Below are 23,893 nucleotides of genomic sequence, written 5' to 3'. Positions count from 1 at the left end.
CTCTTTGAGGAGGGGTTTTTGGGATTCTGGGGAGTAGAGACCCAAATCCACAAAGATGAGGTCTTTCATTGCAAGGGTTCCTAAACACTTTCTACAAACACATTCTACAGACTAGCCAAAATCCTCCTACCAGGGGACTTCCAGCTAAGAGTGAAGAGGTCGGCACATTCACAAAACAAGTATAAAACTGGAGAATGGACCAAAAAAATAAAAAATAAAAAATAAATTAAAAAAAAAAACCTTTTAGTGATCTGGATAATTATCAAAGGCAAAAAACAAATTGAGAAGTGCTCATTCATAGAAAACTGGCAGAATTTTGGGTAAGAAAACCCCACCTCACCCCTAAGCTTAGTTGGCTAGAATGATGGTTTTACCAGGGTGGGGCTGCCAGAGGAGGCTGACTTGATTTGGAGCAGAGGGTGAAACCCAGGCCCAGCAGCATTGTCAATAAAAGTAGCAAACTCGGTAGGACAATGAATGGTGAAAACCCACAGCTCTGCTAGCCTGAAGTTACAGTCCTAGTTGGGGAGGGTAACAGGCCAACCAAAAATGTGATGGGGAGATCCTGGAAATGAAAGAGCCACAGAAGTGCTAGATAAGCTCTCCATGCATCTCTTATGGAGTGGGAAAGTATATGTATGTGCTGGGAAGGCCTGAGAGACACCAGTGAGAAGCCAAAGCCAAGGCAGGCTTGGGAACTGGCTGAACTTTGAATGTGCGCTGCAACCCACACACAAATCACTGCAGAGGATGGAAGCCTTATGGGTTCGAGGTTTTTGAACACAATCTCTGCCCAGTCATTGGCTGACCACTAAGCTATGCAGACGAAGGGGCAACCCCTAGGAAACCAGCCTCATAAAATAAAGATAAGACTTGAAAAAAAAAAAAAAAAAAAAAGGAACAACTGAGCAGACTGCAGGGGAGACAGATTGTACAGATTACATTCAGGAAAGCTACTTAAAAATACTAGACTCTTGTGTTGCTACAATATATTATCAAGACGTCCCATTTTCAACAAAAAATGACATGATAACAACCAAAAAAAAAAAGAAAAGGAAAAAATAGTGTGATCTATATATTCAGGGGAAAAAAGCAGTCAATAGAAACTGACTCTGAGTGACTCTGATGTTAGATTTAGCAAAGACTCCCAAGCAGCTATTAGAAATATGTCCAAGGAATTAAAGAAAATTATGCTTAAAGAATTAGAAGAAATTATGATGACAGTGCCTCAACAAACAGGAAATCTGAACAGAGAAAGAGAAATTATAAAAAAAGAGCCAAATGGAAATTCTATAGTTGAATATACAGTAAATGAAATGAAGAGGAATTATGAACTTGAAAATCTGTCTAAAGAAATTATCCAATCTGAAGAAGAAAAAGGAAAAATGACTGATGAAAAATGAACAGGGCTTCAGAGATGTGTGTGACAATATCAAGCATACCAACATATGTGTAATGGGAATCCAAGAAGAGGAGAGAGAGTAGCAGATAAATATACTGGTAGAAATGATGGCTGACAGCTAAACTCTTGAAAGTAGCAAGACAAAAATGACTCATCATGCACAGGCAAATAATAATATGATTAATGGCTGACTTCTCATCTGAAACAATGGAAGAGAAGACAGTGGAGTGACATATTCTAAGTGCCAAAAAGGGTGAGGTGGGGGACTTATCAACCAAGAATTCTATATCCAGCAATACTATCCACTAAAAGTGAAGGTGATATAAAGACTTTTCTAGATAAAGAATAAGAGAATGTTTTGTTAGTAGACTTGCTGTACAAGAAACACTAAATAAAGTCCTTCAGGCTGAAAGAAATTATGCTAGATGGTAATTCAAATCCACAGAAGGAAATAAGAACACTGAAAATGGTAAATATGTAGGCAAATATAAAAGACTGTATAAATACATATATTTTTCTTCTCATCCCTTAATTTCTTTAAAAACCATTAGATTGCATAGCACTCATTATAATTTTGTATTGTTGGGTTTATATCATGTGTAGATATGATCATCATAGTCATATCTATATATATCAAAGCAGAAGGGAGGAAATTGGTTATTTTGGAAAAACACTGCTGCATTTTATTAGAATTAAGTCAGTGTCAACCTGAAGTAGATTATGAAAAGTCAGAAGATACAATTCCTAGAGCAAAGACTGAGAACACTTAAAAATGTAATGAAAAAAATCAATACATGAATTAAAATGGCATACAAAAATATCTATTTTAAAAAGGAGGCAGAAAAGAAGAAACAGAGGAAGAAGAAGACACAAGGAATATAGAAAACAAATAGCAAAATGGCAGACACAAATTCAACAGGACAAAAAAATGCACATGTTAAATGTTAATGGACGAAATGTTAACATGGACATGTTAAAGGACTAAACACTCCAGTCAAACAGCAGAGATTGTTAGACTGGATATAAAAGACCCAACTTTATCCTGTCTGTAAGAGACACATTTCAGATTAAAAAGTATATAGAGGTTAAAAGTTAAAAGATGAAAAAATATATGCAAACAGTAACTATAAGGAGTAAGAGTGTCTATATGAATATCAGACACATGGCTTTTAAGACAAATAGTCTTAGGAACAAAAAAGGATGTTTCACAGATACAAGAGACTCAATGTATTGAGACGATATAATGATGATAAACACACACACCTAATAACCAAGTCTTGAAAAACATGAAGCAAAAACTGATAGACAAAAGGAGAATACAGAGTTCAACAATTATACTTGGAGATTTCAATACACTATTCTCAATAACTGATAGACTAACTAGACAGAAAATCAGCAAGGCTATAGAAGACTAGATAGACTAGATATAGAAATCAACATTTATAGAACATGCATAGACCATATATAGGCCATAAAACAAGTCTCAATAATTTATTATTAAATATTAATTTATTATTAAAACATTGAAATAATTAAAAAAATGTTCTCTAATCACACGACTGAATTAGAAATCAATAATAGAAAGTAATTTGGTGGCCAGGCGCCATGGCTCATGCCTGTAATCCACCACTGTGGGATTCAGTGGATCACTTGAGGTCAGGAGTTCGAGGACAGCCTGGCCAACATGGTGAAACCCCATCTCTACTAAAAATATAAAAATTAGCTGGGTGTGGTGTCGTGTGCCTGTAATCCCAGCTACTTGGGAGACTGAGGCAGGAAAATTGCTTGAACACAGGAGGCGGAGGTTGCAATGAGCCAATATTGTGCCACTGCACTCCAGCCTGGGTGTCAGTGTGAGACTCCGTCTCAAAAAAAAAAAAAAAAAAAGAAAAATGAAACTAATTTGGTAAGTCCTAAGTATTAGATAATTAAGTAACACATTTCTAAAGAATGCATGAATCGAAGGGAAAAATCACAACGAAAATTTAATGAATGAAATCCAAACCATAATTATCACTATTTGTAGGATGCAATTTAAGCAGAACTTAGAGAGAAATTTATTTGCCTAGTTAGGGACAAAGGAAGGGCCTCAAGTCAATGATCTAAGCTACCACATTAAGAGAGAGCAAATTAAGCCCGACAGAAGCAATAAAAAGGAGTAAAGGTTAGAGCAGAAATGGACACAATAGAAAGTAGAAAATAATAGAGGAAATCAATGAAACCAGAAGTTGGCTCTTCAAAAAGATCAATAAAACTGATAAACTTTTAGCTAGAATGACCAAGAAAAAAGGAAAGAAGATACAAATTACGAATATCAGGAATGAAAGAAGAACATCACTACTTAACAAAAATCAAAGCATTACAAGGGAATATTCTGAACAATGCTTTGCAAACAAATCAGATAATTTAGATAAAATGGACAAATTCATAGAAATATACACATTACCAAATCTGACTCAAGAAAACATAGAATACCTGAATAGACCAGCCCTGTAACAAGCAAATAAGTTGGATTAGTAATTTAAAATCTTCCCACAAAGAAAAGTCCAGGACCAGATGGCTTTAATAGTGAATTACATCACAATTTATGAAAGAAATAATACTGTTCCTACACAAATCCTCTTAGAAAATAATGGAGAGACTATGCCAACTTGTTCTATGAGGCCAGTATCACCTGGATACAAAAGTTAAACAAAAATATTTCAAGAAATATTCTTCATAAACACAGATACCAACATTCTTTACAAAACATTATGAAATGAATCCTGTAAGATATTAATAAGGTTTAAATATCATGACCAAGTGGGACTTATCCCAGAAATGCAAGGTTGATTTAACATCTGAAAATCAATTAATGTGACATATGACATTGATAGAGTCAAGAACCAAAATCACATAATCATCTCATTAGACAGAAAAAACACTTGGCAAAATCTAACACCTATTCATGATAGAAACTCTCAACAAACTTGGAATAAAAGGAGACTTTTTCAACTCAATAAAGAGCATCTATGAAAAACTTACAGCTAATATCATACTTAATGGGGAAAGACTGAAGGCTTTCTTTCTGATTGGAGATAGGGCAAAAATGTCTGCTCTCACCACTCCTGTTCAAAATTGTACTGGAGCTTCTAACCAGTGCAATCTGGCATTTAAAAATTAAAAATAAAAGGCACCCAGATTGGAAAGGAAGAAGGAAAATTGTTGTCATTCACAACTGACATGATTCTGTATGTATAAAATCCTAAGAGTTCGACAAAATACTACTAGAACTAATACACAGATTTAGCAAGGTCACAAGATGAGAACATACAAAAATCAAGTGTATTGCTATAGCCACAAAGAGTCTGCAAATGAAATTAAGAAAACAATGTAATTCATAATAGCATCAAAAAAGAACGCAAAACTTAGAAACAACTTTAACAAAATGAGACCTGTACCTTGAAATCTATAAATATAGCTTTAAAAATTAAAGATCTAAATAAATGAGGAACAATTCCATTCATGAATTGGATGATTCAATATTGTTAACATGACAGTTCAACGCAATACTTATTAAAATGCCAGCAAGCATTTTTTGGGGGGGGGGGTGTGAAAATGGAAATGGGAATTCTTAAATGTATATGTAAATGAAACAACTAGAACTAGAATGTATAAAAACGAGTTTGAAAAAGAACAAAGGTGAAAGACTTATACCACCTGACTTCAAACTTACTATGAAGCTACTGTAATCAAGAGTGTTTTGAATATAAGGAAGTTTGAGTGTAAGGAAGACACAGTTCAGTGGAACAAAACAGACATTCCAGAAACAAACATTTATATTTACAGTCAGTTTTTGACAAAGGATCCAAGGCAATTTAATGGAAGAATTGGATACCCATATTTAACAAAATGAACATAGACCATAACCTTACACTATACAGAAAAATTTAAATGGAACACAGACCTAAATGTAAAGGCTAAACTATAAAACTTCTAGAAGAAAACATAGAAGCAAAATTTTTCTAACCTTGGGACAGGCAAATATTTTTAGGTAAACCACTATAAGCATGATCCATACAATTAAAAATTGATAAATTTTTATCAAAATTAAAAGCTTTTGCTTTTCAAAATTCCCCATTAAGAAAATAAAAAGACAAGCCACAGAGTGGGGAAAAATATTTGCAAATCATATATCCAAAAAAAGGTGTGTACAGAGAAGCATAAATATAAAGCCCCTCTATGGCTTTGTAGCAGAGTCTTACAAGCTCCAGAGCTGCCTTTGTTGGGGAGGGGCTTCCCAACAAAGACCAGAGACCGCATTGCCTCTGGTCATGCCTCTGACAAGGATTCTTAAGGAATGGCTGCCTCCAGGAAGGCTCTTGGGGAGCCCAGTGAGCCCCTTGCTCCCATCTACAGCCTTCATGGACCTCTGCCCCCACTTCCTTCCCTTTCCCACCATTCTGGGGTCCTGCTCAGCTACACCACTGGCATGTGTGGGAAAACATTACTGGCTGTGCTTATATTCAGGGGCGTGGAGGTCTTTTTCTGTATAAGTTTACAGTAGAGAACAATGAAAAGACTAAAATCCAAAGCCAACGGGGGCCAAGGGATCTGCCTACATCTTGAGTTTTGCCATGATGTGAAAACACATGGCTTCACAGTGTAACATGAACAGCCCCGAGATCTCTCCAGGGTGGAATCTGTGTTTTCAGCTATGTAGAAATACGTACGATGGACCTTTTAAAAAGTCAGTGGGAGGGTGTGTTAAATGAAAATCAAGATAACCTTTCTTAGGCATGCTTTCTCCATATACTCCAACATTTTTTCATTTTGACTAGTGTAACAGTTGGAGAAACGCCTTAAAACAGGGGAAGTATCTATTTTTCTCCAACCTCACTTGAATTGGGCACTCTGGGATGAAGGGGAGGTTTGCCGTTTGTAGACAAGAATGAAGTCTTTTGTGAACAGTCTAAGCACACCACTGACTTGCTTTAAAAAGTGTCAAAGGCTATTTCTGGAAAACGTGTGGTTGACTGTGCCAAACTGAAACATTGACTTATCGCCCAATTTAGCGTTAAAACATTAGAACTTACAATTAGGACTACTCTGTTTACTCCAAATGAGTTTGTCAACATGCTGCAAATATATTTATGTTATCATAATAAAAGCAAGAAACAGGCAGGAGTGGTTTCTCACTGCGGAAGGCCACACTGAAAAGCACTTCAGAACACTGAAATTTGAGCTGCTGTATCATATAGGCAACTTCTTTTCCCCGCCAAAAGCAGATGCTGGGTGTAGCTATATTAGTGCATAATAGGGTTATTCTCATTCACAAAACAGGAATTACTTTATGGCTCCAAAGTAAAACTAGTGTAAGGAATATACCGGCAGATTTGCTACAGATGTGGTCTCTGACACGTACACATGGGGAATCTGCTATTAATCACGTTCAGATTTGAACGTTATAAAGTGCAAGGCAGACATGCGTTAAGTTCAAGGTCTGAACTGATAAAAAAACAGGAGGAGAAGAGAAAAAAAGATTAGTGTGCCTGTGTCCATCATTTGTGTTTAAATGTTCTGCTTTAAAAGATATTATTCATCCTTTTCCCTGTCCTCACCCCATTTTGCTTCAAGGTTGGTCTGCCTTTTGTTTCCTTCCTTTCACTCTGACACAGATGACAGTTCGCGGGAGAAGGCAGCCCTTCGGCTGTCCTTCTTGCTTGTTGGAGTAGGACAGGAATGTGCTTGTTCGGCATTTGTTCAGTAGTGCCTAGACTCCCCGGACTCTGGGGACCGGGAGAGCCAGCAGCACATGCTGGAATCGGCTCAGCACCCAGGCCCTGCAGGCCTTTGTCACCACCTGCCTCCAGGGTTAAGGTGGCCACGGTAATTATGCCAAGGCCATGCATTACTCTGACAAAGTAATCCATCAAATTATTTCTCACAATTTCAATTCTCTCTTCGAATTTTCCTTACCTCCAAAGCCAGCTGGATATTATATTACTGAAGCCGTTGAAAAGGTAGAACACTAGCCATGAAGCCAAAGGCCACAGCAACTATGCAATGCATAAATTTTTATTGTTTGCTCAGTATTGAAATCTCATTAGGGTCCATAATTCATCTGAACACCGTGAACATTTACATCTGTTGATCATGAGAACCTAGAAGGAATGTACACCTTTAGCTAACTTGTTTTCAGAGCAGGCAGTGTGTGTGTGTGTGTGTGTGTGTGTGTGCGCGCGCGCGCATGTGCACGCGTGCATGCACATACAACTCATATGTTTTTAGCCCTTGAACAGCTGTGGTTTAAATATCCCTTACCCAAACCAATTTCCAACCTGAATTTAAATATCCCAAAGTTGTTTTCATTTGGCAGCTTTGAGACAAAGACTCAGTTCTCTTTGAGTCCGCTTAATCAATGTTGGAAAATTCCACTCATTGCACATTGGCCTTAATGCAGCTCTGCTGTGTTAATTACATCAGAATTATCCCAAAGATTACACGCCTTTCATTCAATGTATATATGTTTTTGTCTTCACTTAATTATGGCTTGAGAATCAACTTGAGAGAGGAAATGTAACTGTGACTGTTTCTGGGTCCTAGGGATATCCAGATTTGTGTCTCTCTGTGTGTGTGTGTGTGTGTGTGTGTGTGTGTGTGTGTGTGTGTGTGTGTGTTATTTGGACGTCTTTCCTACAAGTTCTGCACTTTCGATCTGATGGTATTTTCATTTATGAGGCTCTTAGCAGTTCCATCAACAGTACAGTTTGAGTTATAATCACTGAATCACAGAATCGAAATTAGAAGGGGACGGGGCCTTTGGGGCCACCTAGCCAGGCCAGCCCTCTTCCAAGCTGGAATGCCCCCCAGCAACACCCCCTGACAAGTGGTCCTTCAGGAATGTATCCATTTTTGGAATGAACTATGGCAGCAGCTGAAAGGCTCTTAGCAAACACTCCCTAGCAGTTCAGAGCAGAGATGAAGAATGCTGCGTCCGATGAGGAGTCTGTAGGGAGTTTAGGTAGACCAAATGTAATTACCCAGACTGGCATCTGGCTAGGGCACCAGCGCGAACAGCCCCACTATCATTCCAGCTGATGGCAGTGACACCTTCTGATGGGAGTCTTGTCAACTACAAGCTGCCTTTAGCCGGACTTCACTAATACGCCGCGATGGGAAAAATCGGATACAGACGTTTTCACTCAGAAGGCCTTGGAAATGCTAAGGTCCTATCTTCTCCTCAAGGAGAAGGAGCATGCACTTCCACGCTGAGAAAGAAGCCAAAGGGCCTTAACACAGGGGCTGGTCTGAGCCAGGCGTCACTGCAACATCCTTTTCCAGTGCGGCCTCCAAGTCGGCGTGAGGTTTCAGTGTTCCACTCTCAGCGCTGCTTTGAAAGCCCCAGCACGCAAATGGCGACAGCCAGTGAAAGGCCCTGGACACACAGAGTCAAGCAAGCACTCTGATGAGGTCTGTGGGAAATGATCTGGCTCCAGTCTAGCGGTACAGTGATGAGCAAACTTAGGTCCCTGTCCTCGTAGAGCTTCCAGGCCTTAACAAAATCACATGTAAACAATATAATTGAGTTTTAAACTGTGGTAATCGCTACAAAGGAAGCGGATATGATTCTATGAGCATCTAGAAGAGGAGACTTGTGTCAGTCGATGGGTCTTCTAGGAAAGGAGATGCTGGAAGCAGTTAGGTGTGCAAGAGGTTTCTCGGAGGTAATACCTGTAGCAGATAAATGCGGGAGGAAGCAGTATTGGGCAGGAAGCACCTCGGACCACAGTGCAGAGCTGACGAAGTCTTATTTATTTATTTTTTAGACAGAATCTCACTCTGTTGCCCAGGCTGGAGAGCAGTCGTGCAGTCTTGGCTCACTGCAAGCTCTGCCTCCTGGGTTCAAGCGATTCTCCTGCCTCAGCCTCCCGAGTAGCTGGGACTACGAGTGCGTGCCATCACACCCCACTAATTTTTGTATTTTTAGTAGAGTTGGGGTTTCATCATGTTGGCCAGGCTGGTCTCAAACGCCTGACCTCAAGTTATCCACCCGCCTCAGCCTCCCAAAGTGCTGGGATCACAGGTGTGAGCCACCGCGCCTGGCCAGGACTGACAAAGTCTTAACCAACCCAGTGAGGAGATCTGGAGCCAAGACAGCCCCGCAGAGGAATCCCACGTCAGGCAGAAACTGATTTGAGCAAACTCCAAGTGAAATTGCTCAATGCCTTTTCCACCAAGATCATGGTGCTACCACATTTTCAATTATTAAAAGTCTAGGCATATTGGTAGCTTATTTTATTTTATTATTTATTTATTTATTTATTTTTAGAGACAGGGTCTTGCTCTGTCTCCCAGGCTGGAGTGCAGCGGTGTGATCATAGCTTATTACAACCTTGAACTCCTGGGCTCAAACGATCCTCCTGCTTCAGTCTCCTGAGTAGCAGGGATTATAGGCACATGGCACCATACTGGGCTAATTTTTGCATTTTTTTTTTTTTTTTTTTTTTAGGAGACAAGCTCCTGCTATGTTGCCCAGACTGGTCCCGAATGCCTGGCCTCAAGTGATCCTCCTGCCTTGGCCTCCCAAAGTGCTGGGATTACAGGTGTGAGCTGTAATCTGCCATACAATTAAGTTTACAATTAAACAACCTCAGTAACTCAGAACTGAGTAACAAACAGCTTGTAACAGAAAAATAATCTGTGAGAAACCTAAAGAACAAGGAAATTCTCAGCCTCAACAGCCATTGCAAATAGAGGAATGTGGCTATACAGAGCATGAAAGCTTCTATTTAATAATAATGTTGAAAAATAATTTCTTCTCTTGCCAATCTCACCTGTTTATGGGAATAATCCTTTAGATGCCTATTTTCTGCTTATTCTAATCCATAAAATGCCACAAACAAGGAGATACAAAATGAAGAAAAACATATGTTGATTGGAGATGCTGAAACAGATCTGATTGCCAAAGAAACTTTGTACCGAGATGGTCATTTTTTTGAATAGTGGGGTGAGCATGTGCTGACAGAGCAAGGACATTCTCTAAATTCAAGTCCAGATGATCTGAAATAGCTGAACATAAGCCCAGCGCCTACACCTCTGGCATCATGAGTATATAAGAGCTTAGAATAACCTGACCCACAGATGAAAAAGAGAGGACAATCTCTCTTACGTAGATATATTCGCAACAAGCTTATTTTATGGGTAGCAGTTTAAGAAATCACTGTTTGCTCCTGCTTGCTTATCTCTGTGTCAAAATCCAGTCTCCTCTTAAAAAGATAAAGCTGGCAGCCATTGTTTTACAAGCTCACACACCACTTCCTTTGACTTCGTAGCATGTAGTAAGTACACAAAGCTATTATTTTCAGCTGCTTATCCCCATGTTTGTTCCATCAGAGTTGATTCTTACTCCTTCTGACCCTTAAACAGTGCATAAGACTGAAAATATCTGGCTTCTACCCCTGGAAATCTCGAGATGAGATATTGGTAATATCACTCAAAAGAACTGGAAGTATGTGTATCCTCTGGTATTTCTTTCTCTTGTCCCTTTTCTTTTTTTTTTTTTGAGATGAAGTCTTGCTCTGCCGTCCAGGCTGGAGTGCAGTGGCCAGCTCTCAGCTCACTGCAAGCTCCGCCTCCCGGGTTCACGCCATTCTCCTGTCTCAGCCTCCCGAGTAGCTGGGACTACAGGCGCCTGCCTCGTCGCCCGGCTAGTTTTTTGTATTTTTTAGTAGAGACGGGGTTTCACCATATTAGCCAGGATGGTCTCGATCTTCTGACCTCGTGATCCGCCCGTCTCGGCCTCCCAAAGTGCTGGGATTACAGGCTTGAGCCACCGCGCCCGGCCGTCTTGTCCGTTTTCAAGCTGCCATAAAGCAAACGTGAGGTTTCCACAGCCACCTAAACAGAAACATCTTTGAGAATTTGAAAGTATTCAACAAATCCACTTCGATTATTATTCTTATTTTTTTCCTTCTTTTAGGAAAATGTGTCACTCAATTCCTGAACTTCTCCTGTATATTTCTTTCCTGTGCCAAGGCTTATCAACTCTCAGGTCATCTGGATATGTCAAAAACTTCTTGGATCACAGAGCTGAACTTAAGCAGACTGGACAGAAATTTCTTCATTCAGACAAAAAACAGTCTGATAAGAAAGCTATTTATGTCTCCCAGTAGAGCAAGGAGGCAGTCTACCTTTGCCCATATGTTGTATGTTAGTATTGACTAAACTAAAAAAAAAAAAAAAAAAAAAAAAAAAAAAAATTTCCTGGAGGACTGCTACCTGATGGAACTGCTCCACGCTTCTGAAGCTTTCATTAAGGTGACTCATACTGCAAGTAATTTTAAGAAACCCTCCCAAGTTTTATCTTTTGCCACAGATTTGCCAAAGATTTTTCTCAGTAAAATAGGGGTGAACAGGAAAAGCTCTTGGTCCTGTACAGAATAATTACATTCTTTTGAAAAATACAACATTTTATGAAAGATTTGCACTCAGTCTAGGCGGTATCATACAAGGGGTTGTGGTTATTTGGGGGTAATTGGTTCACGTGGTGACACTGGGGTATAATTCGCAATGGCCATCTCTTATCAGGGGGACAACTGGGGTAACAATGGTGAATGGTCTTGGCAGAAGACTTTCCACCAGTGCTCAGAGTCACCAGCCTTTCCTGAAGCCACTCTAAGGTTCTTCATTTCAACAACATGGAGATGATGGCTTTGGTATTAACTTAACAATGAGGTGATGTTTATCCAGGTAACTGGTAATTCCAGCTCATAGATCAGAAAGGTCACTTTCTAGAGTAATGTGAGTTCCATAAAGCTATTATGGAACTTGCTATCACCAATACTTTTTTTTTTTTTTTTTTTTGAGACAGAGTTTTGCTCTTGTTGCCCAGGTTGGAGTGCAATGGCACAATCTCAGCTCACTGCAACCTCCACCTCCTGGGTTCAAGAGATTCTCCCGCCTCAGCCTCCCAAGTAGCTGGGATTACAGGCATGTACCACCACGCCTCACTAATTTTGTATTTTTAGCAGAGATGAGGTTTCTCCATGTTGATCAGGCTGGTCTGGAACTCCCTACCTCAGGTGATCCACCCACCTCGGCCTCTCAAAGGGCTAGGATTACAGGCGTGAGTCACCATGCCTGGCCACTTTCACCAATACTTTGTATTTGCTTCTGTGAAAGTTAAATGACAATATGGGCAGAATCGAGTTTCACTGCAGCACTTCCTTAGTGAAGAGGCCAGAGGATGAATGCCACAATGTCCAGGAAACGGAGGCCTCTCATCTCTTTCCCTGCCAATGAGTTTTGCCTGTGATTGATGAATGGCAGGCATGGAATTAAAATGAGATAATCACCACAGATTACTTGGGGAGGTATCTCTACCAGGCAGGTCTTACATTTCAGAATAAAATCCTTTTCTGCGAAGTCTTGTTTTCACTTTCTAGCCCCAAGTGATAGCCTTTCCTCACAGTGCTCTATGTCAGACTCCAAGGACAAACCTTCTGCATAATTAAGCGCTGCTCCGTGGCTGTCTCCACCCTCCCTCCTGAAGAGATGGCACTGATTGGTTGGTGTCAATTTAGTGCTTGTATTGTGGGCATAAGGTCCTGAAACCTTCTGTGGTGGGCCTAAGAAATCCATCCCCACCACAGTAATTCAGACATCACTCAGAAAGGCAAGCCTGGAAGGCTGGGGGATAGGTCAGCACTAGCCACATCTGGGAACTTGTCTTTTTTATTTTCTGGTCTTCCATGTATAGAAACAGAATCCATGAGGATTCTTTAAAAGGCAAAAGAGTGACAGGAATTGACATGGACTTTGATTTTACTTTCTGTAATTAAAAAAACTAATCATTGGGTATGTAAAAGTCAGTGTAGTGAACTTCTACCAATTAGGAAAAAAAGCTTTGAAAGATGTGAGTTTTAGTTTCTCTTACTAAGTAAGCCTTAAGAAAAATGGCTTTTAAAATTAAGTCAGCCTGGCCGGGCACAGTGGCTCACATCTGTAATCCCAGCACTTTGGGAGGCCAAGGCAGTCGGATCACCTGAGGGCAGGAGTTCAAGACCAGCCTGGCCAACATGGCGAAACCCCGTCTCTACTAAACATACAAAAATTAGCCAGGCGTGGTAGTGCGCGCTTGTAGTCCCAGCTACTTGGGAGGCTGAGGCAGGAGAATTCCTTGATTCTGGGAGGCAGAGCTTGCAGTAAGCCAAGATCGCCCCACTGCACTCCAACCTGGGCGACAGAGCAAGACTCTGTATCCAAAAAAAAAAAAAAAAAAAAAAAAAAAATTAAGTCAGCCTAACTCAAGATTTGGAAGTGAGAAAATTATAATAATGTGGTTTCTTCTGTTTAGATGGTTTACATTAAATGCATCCTGGGGAATGAGGAGGTAGGGATGGTGCCACTGGCTGGCACCTCACACAGATGGGCGGCCGGATAGACGGATGGATGTCAGACAGCAGCTGTGAGACAATCTCTCTGCTCATAACCATCTTGTTTCCGGGACACAGACCAGAACAGACCGCCTAGTGCTAAGGCCCAGAGCCTGTTTCTGCACTCCCCTGCACCAGCCTTACTCCTGAGCTCCCCAAGGTTGCAGCAGATGTTAAAAACTAAAGTTGAAACCTTTAAGCTGTAATGAAGGAGTTCACAGGGTTCATAATCCCAGTACCCCACCCCAATTCTCCAGTGATCCCGCTGAAAGCTTTCAAATAGTCCTCAGCACTAACACGGTGCAGCGAGTGTTGAACACACTGATCTGCCCACGATTACCCTCGGCTGCTGTAAAACAATCTCACTCCTCGAGTGAATGCAGGCTGCAGCAACAATGGTGTTATTGACTTGTTGCTCCGGCTCTATTTAGTTATTACCCTCGGGACCACAATCAATAGACTCTGCACCAAGTCAGCCTAATAAATCCCAGGCTCTCACTGGAGGTTTGCCAGAAACGGCAAGAAAATCTATGGCAGGGAAACACTTAGAGTGCGAAGACAGAGAAAGCTGCACTGACAGCTGTATAAATTAATTAACAAGGAACTGTTTATTCTTCCAAAAGATCAGATTGCACATTTATCCATTGAAGAAGTCACAGATAGACTATCGCAAAAGTATCTGGTGATATATTTTTAAAACCCACAAATTTGGAGGTACACACACAAACGAGAGAGACCTGTGTCCTGTGGCAATGATTTCCTTCTTTATTACATTTTCAATGACTCGATATATAAATTTGCCTTCTGAGCACTAGTTCTGGCCAGTGTATTATTTTCAGCTTATTTGGACTCATGCAGTCTGCCCTGATAATTCTTTAAGCTTGTGGTTGAAACAGTCAACACGATCAAAATGAAATGTTGATCATTAACATTTGTTGTGCTTTGGGATTTCCCCCCCTCCCCGCTGTTAAGAATTTGGATCCTGCTTGTAATGCAGCAGTGGAAGGAAAAATGCTTTAGGTGATAGAAACACTAAAAGGTCAGTGAAGGCAAATGCCAGGTTATTTCAGATCATTGCAAAAGAATTCTAGGGTAGTTCGTTACTTAATAAGCAAATGGTGTATAGATTTAGTGGCAAGGAACCCAGGATCCCACAGCCTTAAGACACATTGAATTAAACTTGGGCCTGCTCTGGGACAACACACTCTTCTTCCACGGATTGAAAACAAGTATAAGAGATCAATGAGGCTCTTGGAGCCTATTTGCTACTGCAGTGGTAAAGAATCTTTATACAAAACTTTTTCTTTATCCCAACTCTATCCATGCTGGTATAGAATATGTAACTTGATGAAAAAGGTCTTTCTAAATGCTAAGCCGTTTCAGTTTTTAAATTCGGGAGTGGAGGTGTTAGAAATGGTCTTTAAACAGAGTCACAAGACCCAACCTCAATATCACTCAGCCAACCGACCGACGTTCAGTGAGAGTCTATTAGGGAAAAGGCACTGAGGCAGCCATTGACTGGTGGTGACACAGGCGTCATTGTTCTCAGGCGTCGAAAGCTCATTTCATTGCTTCGGTCTAGCCTGGGATATGTCAGCCCTGTTGCATGTTAACACACTCCTGTGAACACAAAAGGGCACAGCAGTCCCCCTCAAACATGTATCCTTGAACTTGACAGGCCCTCCGGAGGGGGGCTTCTCCGTGCACACACACAAAATCTGTTTCATTCTGGGACTGCTAATTGTGTTGTCCCAATAATTTATTGCCTCTTCTAAATGGTTTCCAGGTAATAAGAGTTAATGGACTCAAGTGACTTTCATCCATTGCAATTATCTCCTAATATTGTACATTAGGCCCATGTACTTTCTGTTAATCAGGTCAAATATGTCACCTGAATAGATGCATTAAAAAAAAAAGTGGAACTTAAAATCATCACCCTAAACTTATTTTTAAATATGCTCACATAAAGTTGTTCATCCTCACATTAATTTACTACCCAAGCCCGACCTGGCTTTCCCCTCGGAGACTGGTCAGAGCCGTCAGACTTGGAGTTCACCTCCCTCACTCCCATCTCCTTTGTAGTGGGAAGACCAAGGTTCAGAGGAGGAAGTGGTTGTCATGGGGTGGCCCCTGGATGGTCAATGGCAGAGGCAGGCCCAGGTCATGCATTTCCCACTGCTTCTTTCTGGCGTCCTGAAGTGAGGTAGAACTATGAGAAGAACCTTCCAGAAAACACAGACACCTCTGTGTCTCTGCCCCAGCCTGCTTTGGCCTCTGTCTCCCCAACAAAATCGCTCCTACACTGCTTCTCTGGTGCCCTCAGCGCCAGACCTGAATGCTCAGTCTCTTTTTGTGATACTTTCTCCAACACCCTCCACATCAAAATGTTCCAGGTTCCACAGCCTCAGTGCCAAATGGCAAGAGCATTAGGTGTCCTGCTCTGCAGCTGCTTACAGCCTTCCCTCAGCCAAGCACCGAGTGTCTCTGACCCCTAGCTGTCTTCTTTTGCCAAATAAGGGAGCCCGATAGAAGATTCCTGAAGGCCCTTCCTCTCTGCTCTAACCTTCTGTGATTATGTCAGTGGCTACTCATTAGTTACTGTGCCTTGTCATGTTTACATAGCTCTTCTTATACCTCTCAATATCTTCACATCCACTGGCTCTCTGCTGCCCACCCCAGATAAGATATTAGATCCTGGCAACAACACTATGCCTTAACCCAAAGGCATAGTGGAATTTCAGGCCCGGGGTAAATCTGAAATCGCACTTAAAGATCCCTCTTGGTCCTCTCTTCCCACATTTAGGACGCACTGGATGGGCATCACTTGGTCCTATAACTACAAATTTTCTTTCCAGTCAACTGTCTCCTCCCAGATACTGGAGTCACCACTTGCAACACTGAGAGGTGTTGAGGGTGAACACTTTCCAGGCACACCCTTAGCCAAGTTGAGGTGTGTCCAAGTATCATCCTGTCCCGAGATTCCCATGGTTAATGATCTGGATGGAGGAATGGGGCTAGCACAGGATAGTTTATGGGGCAGGTTTGTGTTTCTGGAATTTGTGGTTGTGTGGAACTCCAGGGGTCTGGCCTCTATGATCTGATGCAGCAGTTCAGTTAGTGTTCAGTGTGATCGATGGTACAGTTGGGAAGAGGAGTGTGGTAAGTGTGAACATGCACGCTTTGTGTGGCAACTAGACACCAGGTACTATGTGCTTTCCCAAACCTTGGAAAAACTTCCTTTGATTGATTCAGTAAGACTAGAAATTTGGTATCATTATCCCACTTTAGCGATAAGAAAACTAAGACTCAACGAGGTTAAGTGACTTGCCTAATGTCACAAGGGTTACCAAGAATCAGTTCTTAGACTTCTGATAGCAAGGTCAATTCTCTTTTTATTACATCCTACTTCTGCCCAAAAGGTCAAGAAATGGTAAGGGGGGTAAGAGACATGTATAAATTAGGATGATTAAATCACTACCTTATTGGTAATTATTTCATCTACCAAATGGGCACACTTTATGAGTTTTAGAGTTACACTCTATGGCTTGCAGACTAGAGTTTCTCAAGCTAAGTGGCATTCTATTGCTAAACTCCACCCTGTTCTGCTCTGAATGACCTATGCCAGTTGGTCAGTTCTGTTCCGACTGACCAATGGGTTTCCAAGGTGGACTGGGCTGAGGTATGTCTTGGTAGATGACCACATCAATCCACAGTTCTTTTTCTTCCTTCAAAAACATGGCTGTACAACTAGATATCCATATGCAAAAGAAGACGGTTGGACCCTTACCTCACAGCATGTATAAACATTAACTCAAAATGAATCAAAGACCTAAATGAAAGAGCCAAAATTATAATTCCCTTAGAAGATAACAGAGGAATAAGTCTTTGTGGTGTGGGTTTTAACAATAGACTCTTAGATGTGACACCAAAAGCACAAGCAACAAAAGAAAATAAATTGGATTTCATCAAAATTAAAAACTTTCGTGTTTCAAAGGACACTATCAAGAAAGTAAGAAGACACACTGGAGAACAGGAGAACATGCTTGCAAATCATATATACAATAAGATATATTTAGACTATATAAAAATCATATATACTGTAAGACATATCTAGACTATATAAAAAAACTCTTACAACATAGTAATAAAAAAAGACAACCTAATTAAAAAGTGAGCAAAGGACCTGAGTAGACATCTCCAAAGAAGATATAAAATGACCAATAAGCACATGAAAACATGCTCAACATCACTAGGACTAGTGAAATGCAAATCAAAACCACAGTGAGATACCACTTCTCATCCATTAGGATGGCTAGAATTGAAAAGTCTCATAATCATGAGTGTTGGTGAATATGTGGAGAAATCAAAACCTTCATATTGTGCTAGTGGGAATACAAAACAGTACAGCTGCTTTGGAAAGCAGTTTGCCAGTTCTTCAAAAAGTTGAACACAGAGTTACCATTTGATCTAGCCAATCCACTCCAAGGTATTTAAGAGATTAAAAACATATGCCCACACAAAAACTTGTACACAGATGTTCACAGCAGCATTATTCACAATAGCCGAAAGGCAGAAACAACCTAAATGTCCACTGGCTGAAGAACAGGTGAACAAAATGGCATGGTATATCCATACAATGGAATACTATTTGACCGTAAAAAAGGAATAATGTACTGGCACATGTTATAACCAGGATAAACATTATACTAAGTGAAAGAAGGCAGTCACAAAACATCACATATTCTATGATTCCATTTACATGAAAAGGTCAGATTAGAGGCACATCTACATCTATAGAAAAAACAGATTCGTGATTGCATAGGGCTGGGGGAATAAGGGGACTGAAGATGATAGCTAAAAGGTATAGGGTTTCTTTTTGAGGTGATAAAAAGGTTCTAAAATTGCCTATGGTGATGGTTGCAAATATAAAAGTATACTAAAAAAACCCCATTGAATTGTATGCTTTAAATGGGTGCATTGTAGGTTTTGTGAATTATATATCAATAAAGCAGTTACTGAAAAAAAGTACCCCCAAACTCCCTGAAACAAGCAAACGAAAAGCAGCTCTCGCACAGACGCTTTGCTGCGGGGCGAGCAAACCATTTCTCCTGTTCCTTCCCCAGTTCCTATGGTCGGCCTCATGTGGGCAGGGGTGCTGCTCATTCAGAAGTGCTTTCCTTTACATCCCTTGCAGGATGGAGAGAAGGAACCCTGGTGATGAGAACTGACTCATTTCTGGGTACATGCTGCCTGCCAGGCTCCACACTGAGTGTTGTACAGAAATGATCTCATTTAGTTCTTCCAACTGCTCTCTGAGGTAGGTACCACTGTTATCTGTCCATTTAAAGATGAAGAAAATTCTCCAAGGTCAGACAGCTAGTAAGCAGCAGTGCCTGGATTTGAACCCAGGTCCACCTGACTTCGAATCTGGGCATATGTGAATCTTGGTTACGCACTAGACAGGGTGCCCAGGTGTGCTCATGCAAGCCATCCCTTCCTGCGGTCCTGGGGAATCCCAAAGCCTTCTCCATTCAAAATGACTCAAAGTGTTCCCTGGGAGAGCCAGAAATGTCTTTAGAGACAAGCTAGAACATTCTTTTTTTTTTTTTTTTTTGAGACGGAGTCTTGCTCTGTCGCCCAGGTTGGAGTGCAGTGGCCGGATCTCAGCTCACTGCAAGCTCCGCCTCCCGGGTTCACGCCATTCTCCTGCCTCAGCCTCCCAAGTAGCTGGGACTACAGGCGCCGCCACCTCGCCCGGCTAGTTTTTGTATTTTTTAGTAGAGACGGGGTTTCACCGTGTTCACCAGGATGGTCTCGAACTCCTGACCTCGTGATCCGCCCGTCTCGGCCTCCCAAAGTGCTGGGATTACAGGCTTGAGCCACCGCGCCCGGCCGAAGCTAGAACATTCTTTAGAGATAAGTCCTATCTGTCCTGTTTATTTCTAAAACGTGTCATTTGAAAATGGGAGAAGGGTCACTTTCTCCCCTGCAGCTGACATGTTGAATACCATCTCTAACCCTACTTGTTTCTGAAGAAATTTTGTTAGGAAGAAACCTACTGGGTGAGTTTTAAGGAGATATTTCTACAAACATGGCAGAAGCAGGGTGTTACAGGATTTAACCATGGAATTAATTTTCTTTTTAAGAAAACATCTGGAATTAATCTCTTTTGTTCATGAGGCTGCATCTTTCAGCCAAATTATTGTTTTCGTGTCATACTGGCATACAGACTACATGAGTTAACACTTTCATACAGTATGCCTGCCTCTGCCATTAACTAGCTGTGTGATCTTAGGCCAGTTACTTGCCATCTCTGGGTACCAGCAGCCAGTTGGAATCCAATAACTGTGGAATAAAAGTGTCAAACACATAATACTAGTGGGCTGGATCAGATCAGAGGTCGCCAACTGGCAGCCCATTGCCAGATTCCGCCTGCAGATGTGTTGGTTTGGCCTGCTCGGTTTTTAATTAAAAAAAAAAAAAAAAAAAATCCTCGCCAACATTTACAAATGGGAAGATTTGTAATCCAGAATGCAAGCATTCTGGAAACTCCAGAAGATATGACCCCAGTGGGCCTACATGCCCCCATAGCAACCATGGGGTGGATTCTGAGAAGCCTCTGGATAGGGCACTCCCTCTCCAGTTCTCATCACCTCCTGGCCTCTTTCACTCACTGTGGTACCCACCTGGTTCCTAAGGTATGTAAATATGCCACCTCTGAACTGGGTTATTTCCCAGATTCCTACCTGCTCTTTCTCCAGGCTATGTTCTAAGCTTTGTGGTGTTGCAACAGGAAGGTAAGAGGTGAGTCCCCTGGATCTTGCCATATACCTTTCCAATACTATGCAGAGCAATGGGATGCATGGATTGAAACTACATTGGCTTGCAAGCCTGATATCACACCCAGAACAGAACCTAAGGGAGATTCCCGGAGGGCATTTATGCCTCACCAAGGCTCCACCTTGCCGGGGACCTCCAGCTTATGGAGGGGTGGTGCACCCAGGCATGAACTCGGAGGCTATTGTTGGCAAGTCTGGCTTATCAAAGACACGAAGATAGAGAAATTCCATGGTTTCATCTAATATTCCAAATGGACTTGGACTTTAAGTCAACTCATTTTCTTCCTTATGAGAATGAGAGGTAAATAGACCCTGCAGATTAAATGACAAAGCCCTCCCTGACTCCACCAGAGGCAGCGTGGAATCCTTCCACATACAGGAAGGGCTCACTTCCTAGTTGGGATAACCTTACACTGAGGTCCTGAGACAGCCATGCCCTGCATCAGGGTATAAGCAAGGCCTGCTGTCTGTGTTCTGAAGTCAGCTGGGCTGTGGTGGCGATCTGGATTTCCAACTTACTTGTGGATGTAATTAATTGCAAATTTTAGCTCTCCCTATTTCACACAAAATTTATTTGGGCTCTGCATGTTATTTCCCTTTGCTAGCCCTTCCAAGTTTTTCTTTCAAGAAGTGAGTAACTGTCAGTCCTAAAAGGCCAGAATTACTCCCTAATGGGTTTGGGGTTTAAACAAAACAAAACAAAACAAAAACTTATTTTGAAATAAATTTAAACTTGAGAGAAGTTTCAAGAAAAATGAGTTCCTATACCCTTCACGTAAATTTACTATTATTATTTTGCACCATAAGCTGTACCATTCTCTGTTTGTCTGCATAAACGCATATTTCATTGAGAACCATTTGAGAGTCAGTTGCAGACATGAGGCTCCATGATTATAACACATTTACCCAAATCAGGAAATTTAATAATGACCTAATACTAACATGGAAACCACAGTCTGTGTTGTCAATTGCCCTAGTAATGCTCTTTCTTTCCCCACCCTCACCCCCGCTCCAGGATTCCAACTTGTGATCACGAACTGCACTTAGTTTTCTAGTTGTCAAGCCTCTTTGGTTTCTTTAAATCTGAAATCCTAATTGGTTTCTGAAGATGCTTTCTTTGTGGCATCAGAGAACCAGAACAGATAGAGGTTGAGGGTGGAAACATGCAAACAAGGAGAAAAAAACCTATATGTAATGGCTGAAACTGGTAGACGATCATGGGGGAATACCAAATGTTCCCTTGGACTGCAGCAGTTGCTCCAGGAATTGCATCATATGCTTAAAGTTGAGAAGACCAACTTGCAAAGCTAAGAGTCTTCTATTTTGGTCTTATGCTTTCTTCCAGAGACAACTGCCACGTCCTGCTCTATTCATCCCAAGCCTCTCCAGAAAGCGCCTTGTGGAGCAATAATTACATTTCCAGGGTGGCAGAGGCTCTTTCTCTCTCAAAGCCTCTAAATCATTCCATTATACCATAACAATGGCTCCTCACACTCGTCAGGCAATTTGTTTTAATTATGTAAATCACTTCATTCTCTTTTCCAATATCTGCAGGGAGCTGCAAACCACTGAAGGTCAAAATTGGATGTTGAATATGTGGGGCAGGGACAGAGAAGGCCTGAGGGAAGCCTGGCTTGGTTCTGGAGGTCACCTATCACATGAGCTTGGGAAGGAGGAGATAGGAGCACAGAAGTCCAGGAAAGGCATGGGGGATCCAAGGGGGAAGTAATATGTGTTCGGCTTCTGTGATACTAGTGCCTCTGGGGCACATGACCTGCAGGTCACCCTCCCCAAGATGCCTGATGACAAGACTGGTCCTAAGAAGAGGTGAAGGGCCCAGAACATTCTGGCCTTTATATCATCTCACCATGCCTTACATGAAGTTTGTGTTTAAAATAAGTTAGTTACATGTCCCATTGGTCTTCAAACAATTTTAAAAATTATTATTATTTTTTCATTCAACCAAGAAAATTGGGAGAATACAGAGAAACAGAAAAAAAAAAAAAAAAAGAAGGAAGGAAGAAATAAGGTAGGCAGGCAGGCAAGACCCTTTAGTTGAAAACTCAAACGAATGCATTTAACATTAGGGAGTTTCTCCTCCCCTTTGTCCCAGTATGTGCCATGCTGTTGTTATTAGTTTATGCCCTCCTGTTTTCAGAACTAGCACAAATATATTTTGCACAATACACTAGAATGGTTTCTCTCCTTGTGCTCTTACTCAGACAGATTTTACTTCATATTAGGCATTGAACAGGCACTTATTTCCTTTTAGGCACTGGGTCTGCAATTAGGGTTTGCTGCCTCCAGGTAAAGAAGGGACTTGGGGAAGCAAAATAGACAAATGATTAAGAGTAAGGGCTCTGAGGTCAGACCATCTGGATTCAAATTCCAGGATCTCCACTGACTAGTTTATGACTTTGGGCATTGGCCTTACCATCTGTAGCAGGAGATGATGAAACTACTTACCCAAAGATTGCTGTGAGAATTAAAATGCGCTAACACATATAAGAGCTTAGCACAGTACCTGACATACAGTAAGGCACTCAATAAATGCTAGCTATTACTATTCTTCCAATACGGATTGAAACGTCAACTTTAAGCCACAGATTGGGAAGCTGATGAAATCATTTCCCTTTTAAAGAATAAAAATTCTCATGGCTAAGAAATCAGTGGCTTTAAACTCTGCTTTGAAGGATATGTAATATATGTGGAGCAAGATTTAAAGAACTAACACCTGAATGTACTATTGCTACGTTTTTCTCACTAAACTACAATTGGCATGGATCTTACTTCTTTTTTCCCTTTATAGCTTCAAAGAAAGAAATCCTTGGCTTCCATCTCATCCAAGTTACCTGCCACTAAACCAGTCTCACATCTTCTCAAAGTACTTGGAAATACTTAGAATACCTATGCTATGTTAAATTTCCTTTGCCCCCAGCTAACTAAGGAAAAGGTTTATGAAGATGCATACAAGACCTGTTTTCCAGCACCCTTGCTAGAAGTCATCACTTTCTCTTCCCTACGGAGGAATCCAGTGAGAGATTTTAGTTCTTTGGACCATAGGATTCCTTGAGCATTTTTTGTTAATCTGAAGCAAGTATTTTTCTCTCCTCTTTGAAGAGTACTAGCATTTCTTCCAAGGAGAATCTGGTTCCTGATTCTCCTATTGACTATTAATTTGAATGCAATGGTTTCCTCTTCAAGTGAGGCTGCCTGGAGCAACCAGCAAGTAAGAC

The 23,893-nt window shown here is 41.2% G+C and overlaps 1 protein-coding gene across 4 annotated transcripts in view; it reads right to left on the bottom strand.

Annotated features, from left to right (window-relative positions):
• VTI1A (vesicle transport through interaction with t-SNAREs 1A) overlaps window positions 1-23,893 on the bottom strand; it is a 373,251-nt gene that overhangs the window by 28,640 nt on the left and 320,718 nt on the right. Inside the window, exon 8 of one of the 4 annotated variants that reach the window (XM_030940903.1) lies at window positions 11,227-11,281. The exons of the other annotated variants lie outside the window; for them this stretch is intronic. Coding sequence (XP_030796763.1) covers window positions 11,242-11,281 — 40 coding nt within the window. The 3' untranslated portion in view covers window positions 11,227-11,241. Of the gene's footprint in view, window positions 1-11,226; window positions 11,282-23,893 lie in introns of those variants that run through there. 4 annotated transcript variants of the gene reach the window in all.

The sequence above is a fragment of the Rhinopithecus roxellana genome, chromosome 11 (genome assembly GCF_007565055.1).
Source record: "Rhinopithecus roxellana isolate Shanxi Qingling chromosome 11, ASM756505v1, whole genome shotgun sequence".
Taxonomy (NCBI): domain Eukaryota; kingdom Metazoa; phylum Chordata; class Mammalia; order Primates; family Cercopithecidae; genus Rhinopithecus; species Rhinopithecus roxellana.
Note: the sequence above shows the minus strand (reverse complement) of the source record. Positions and strands in the feature narration are given on the sequence as shown.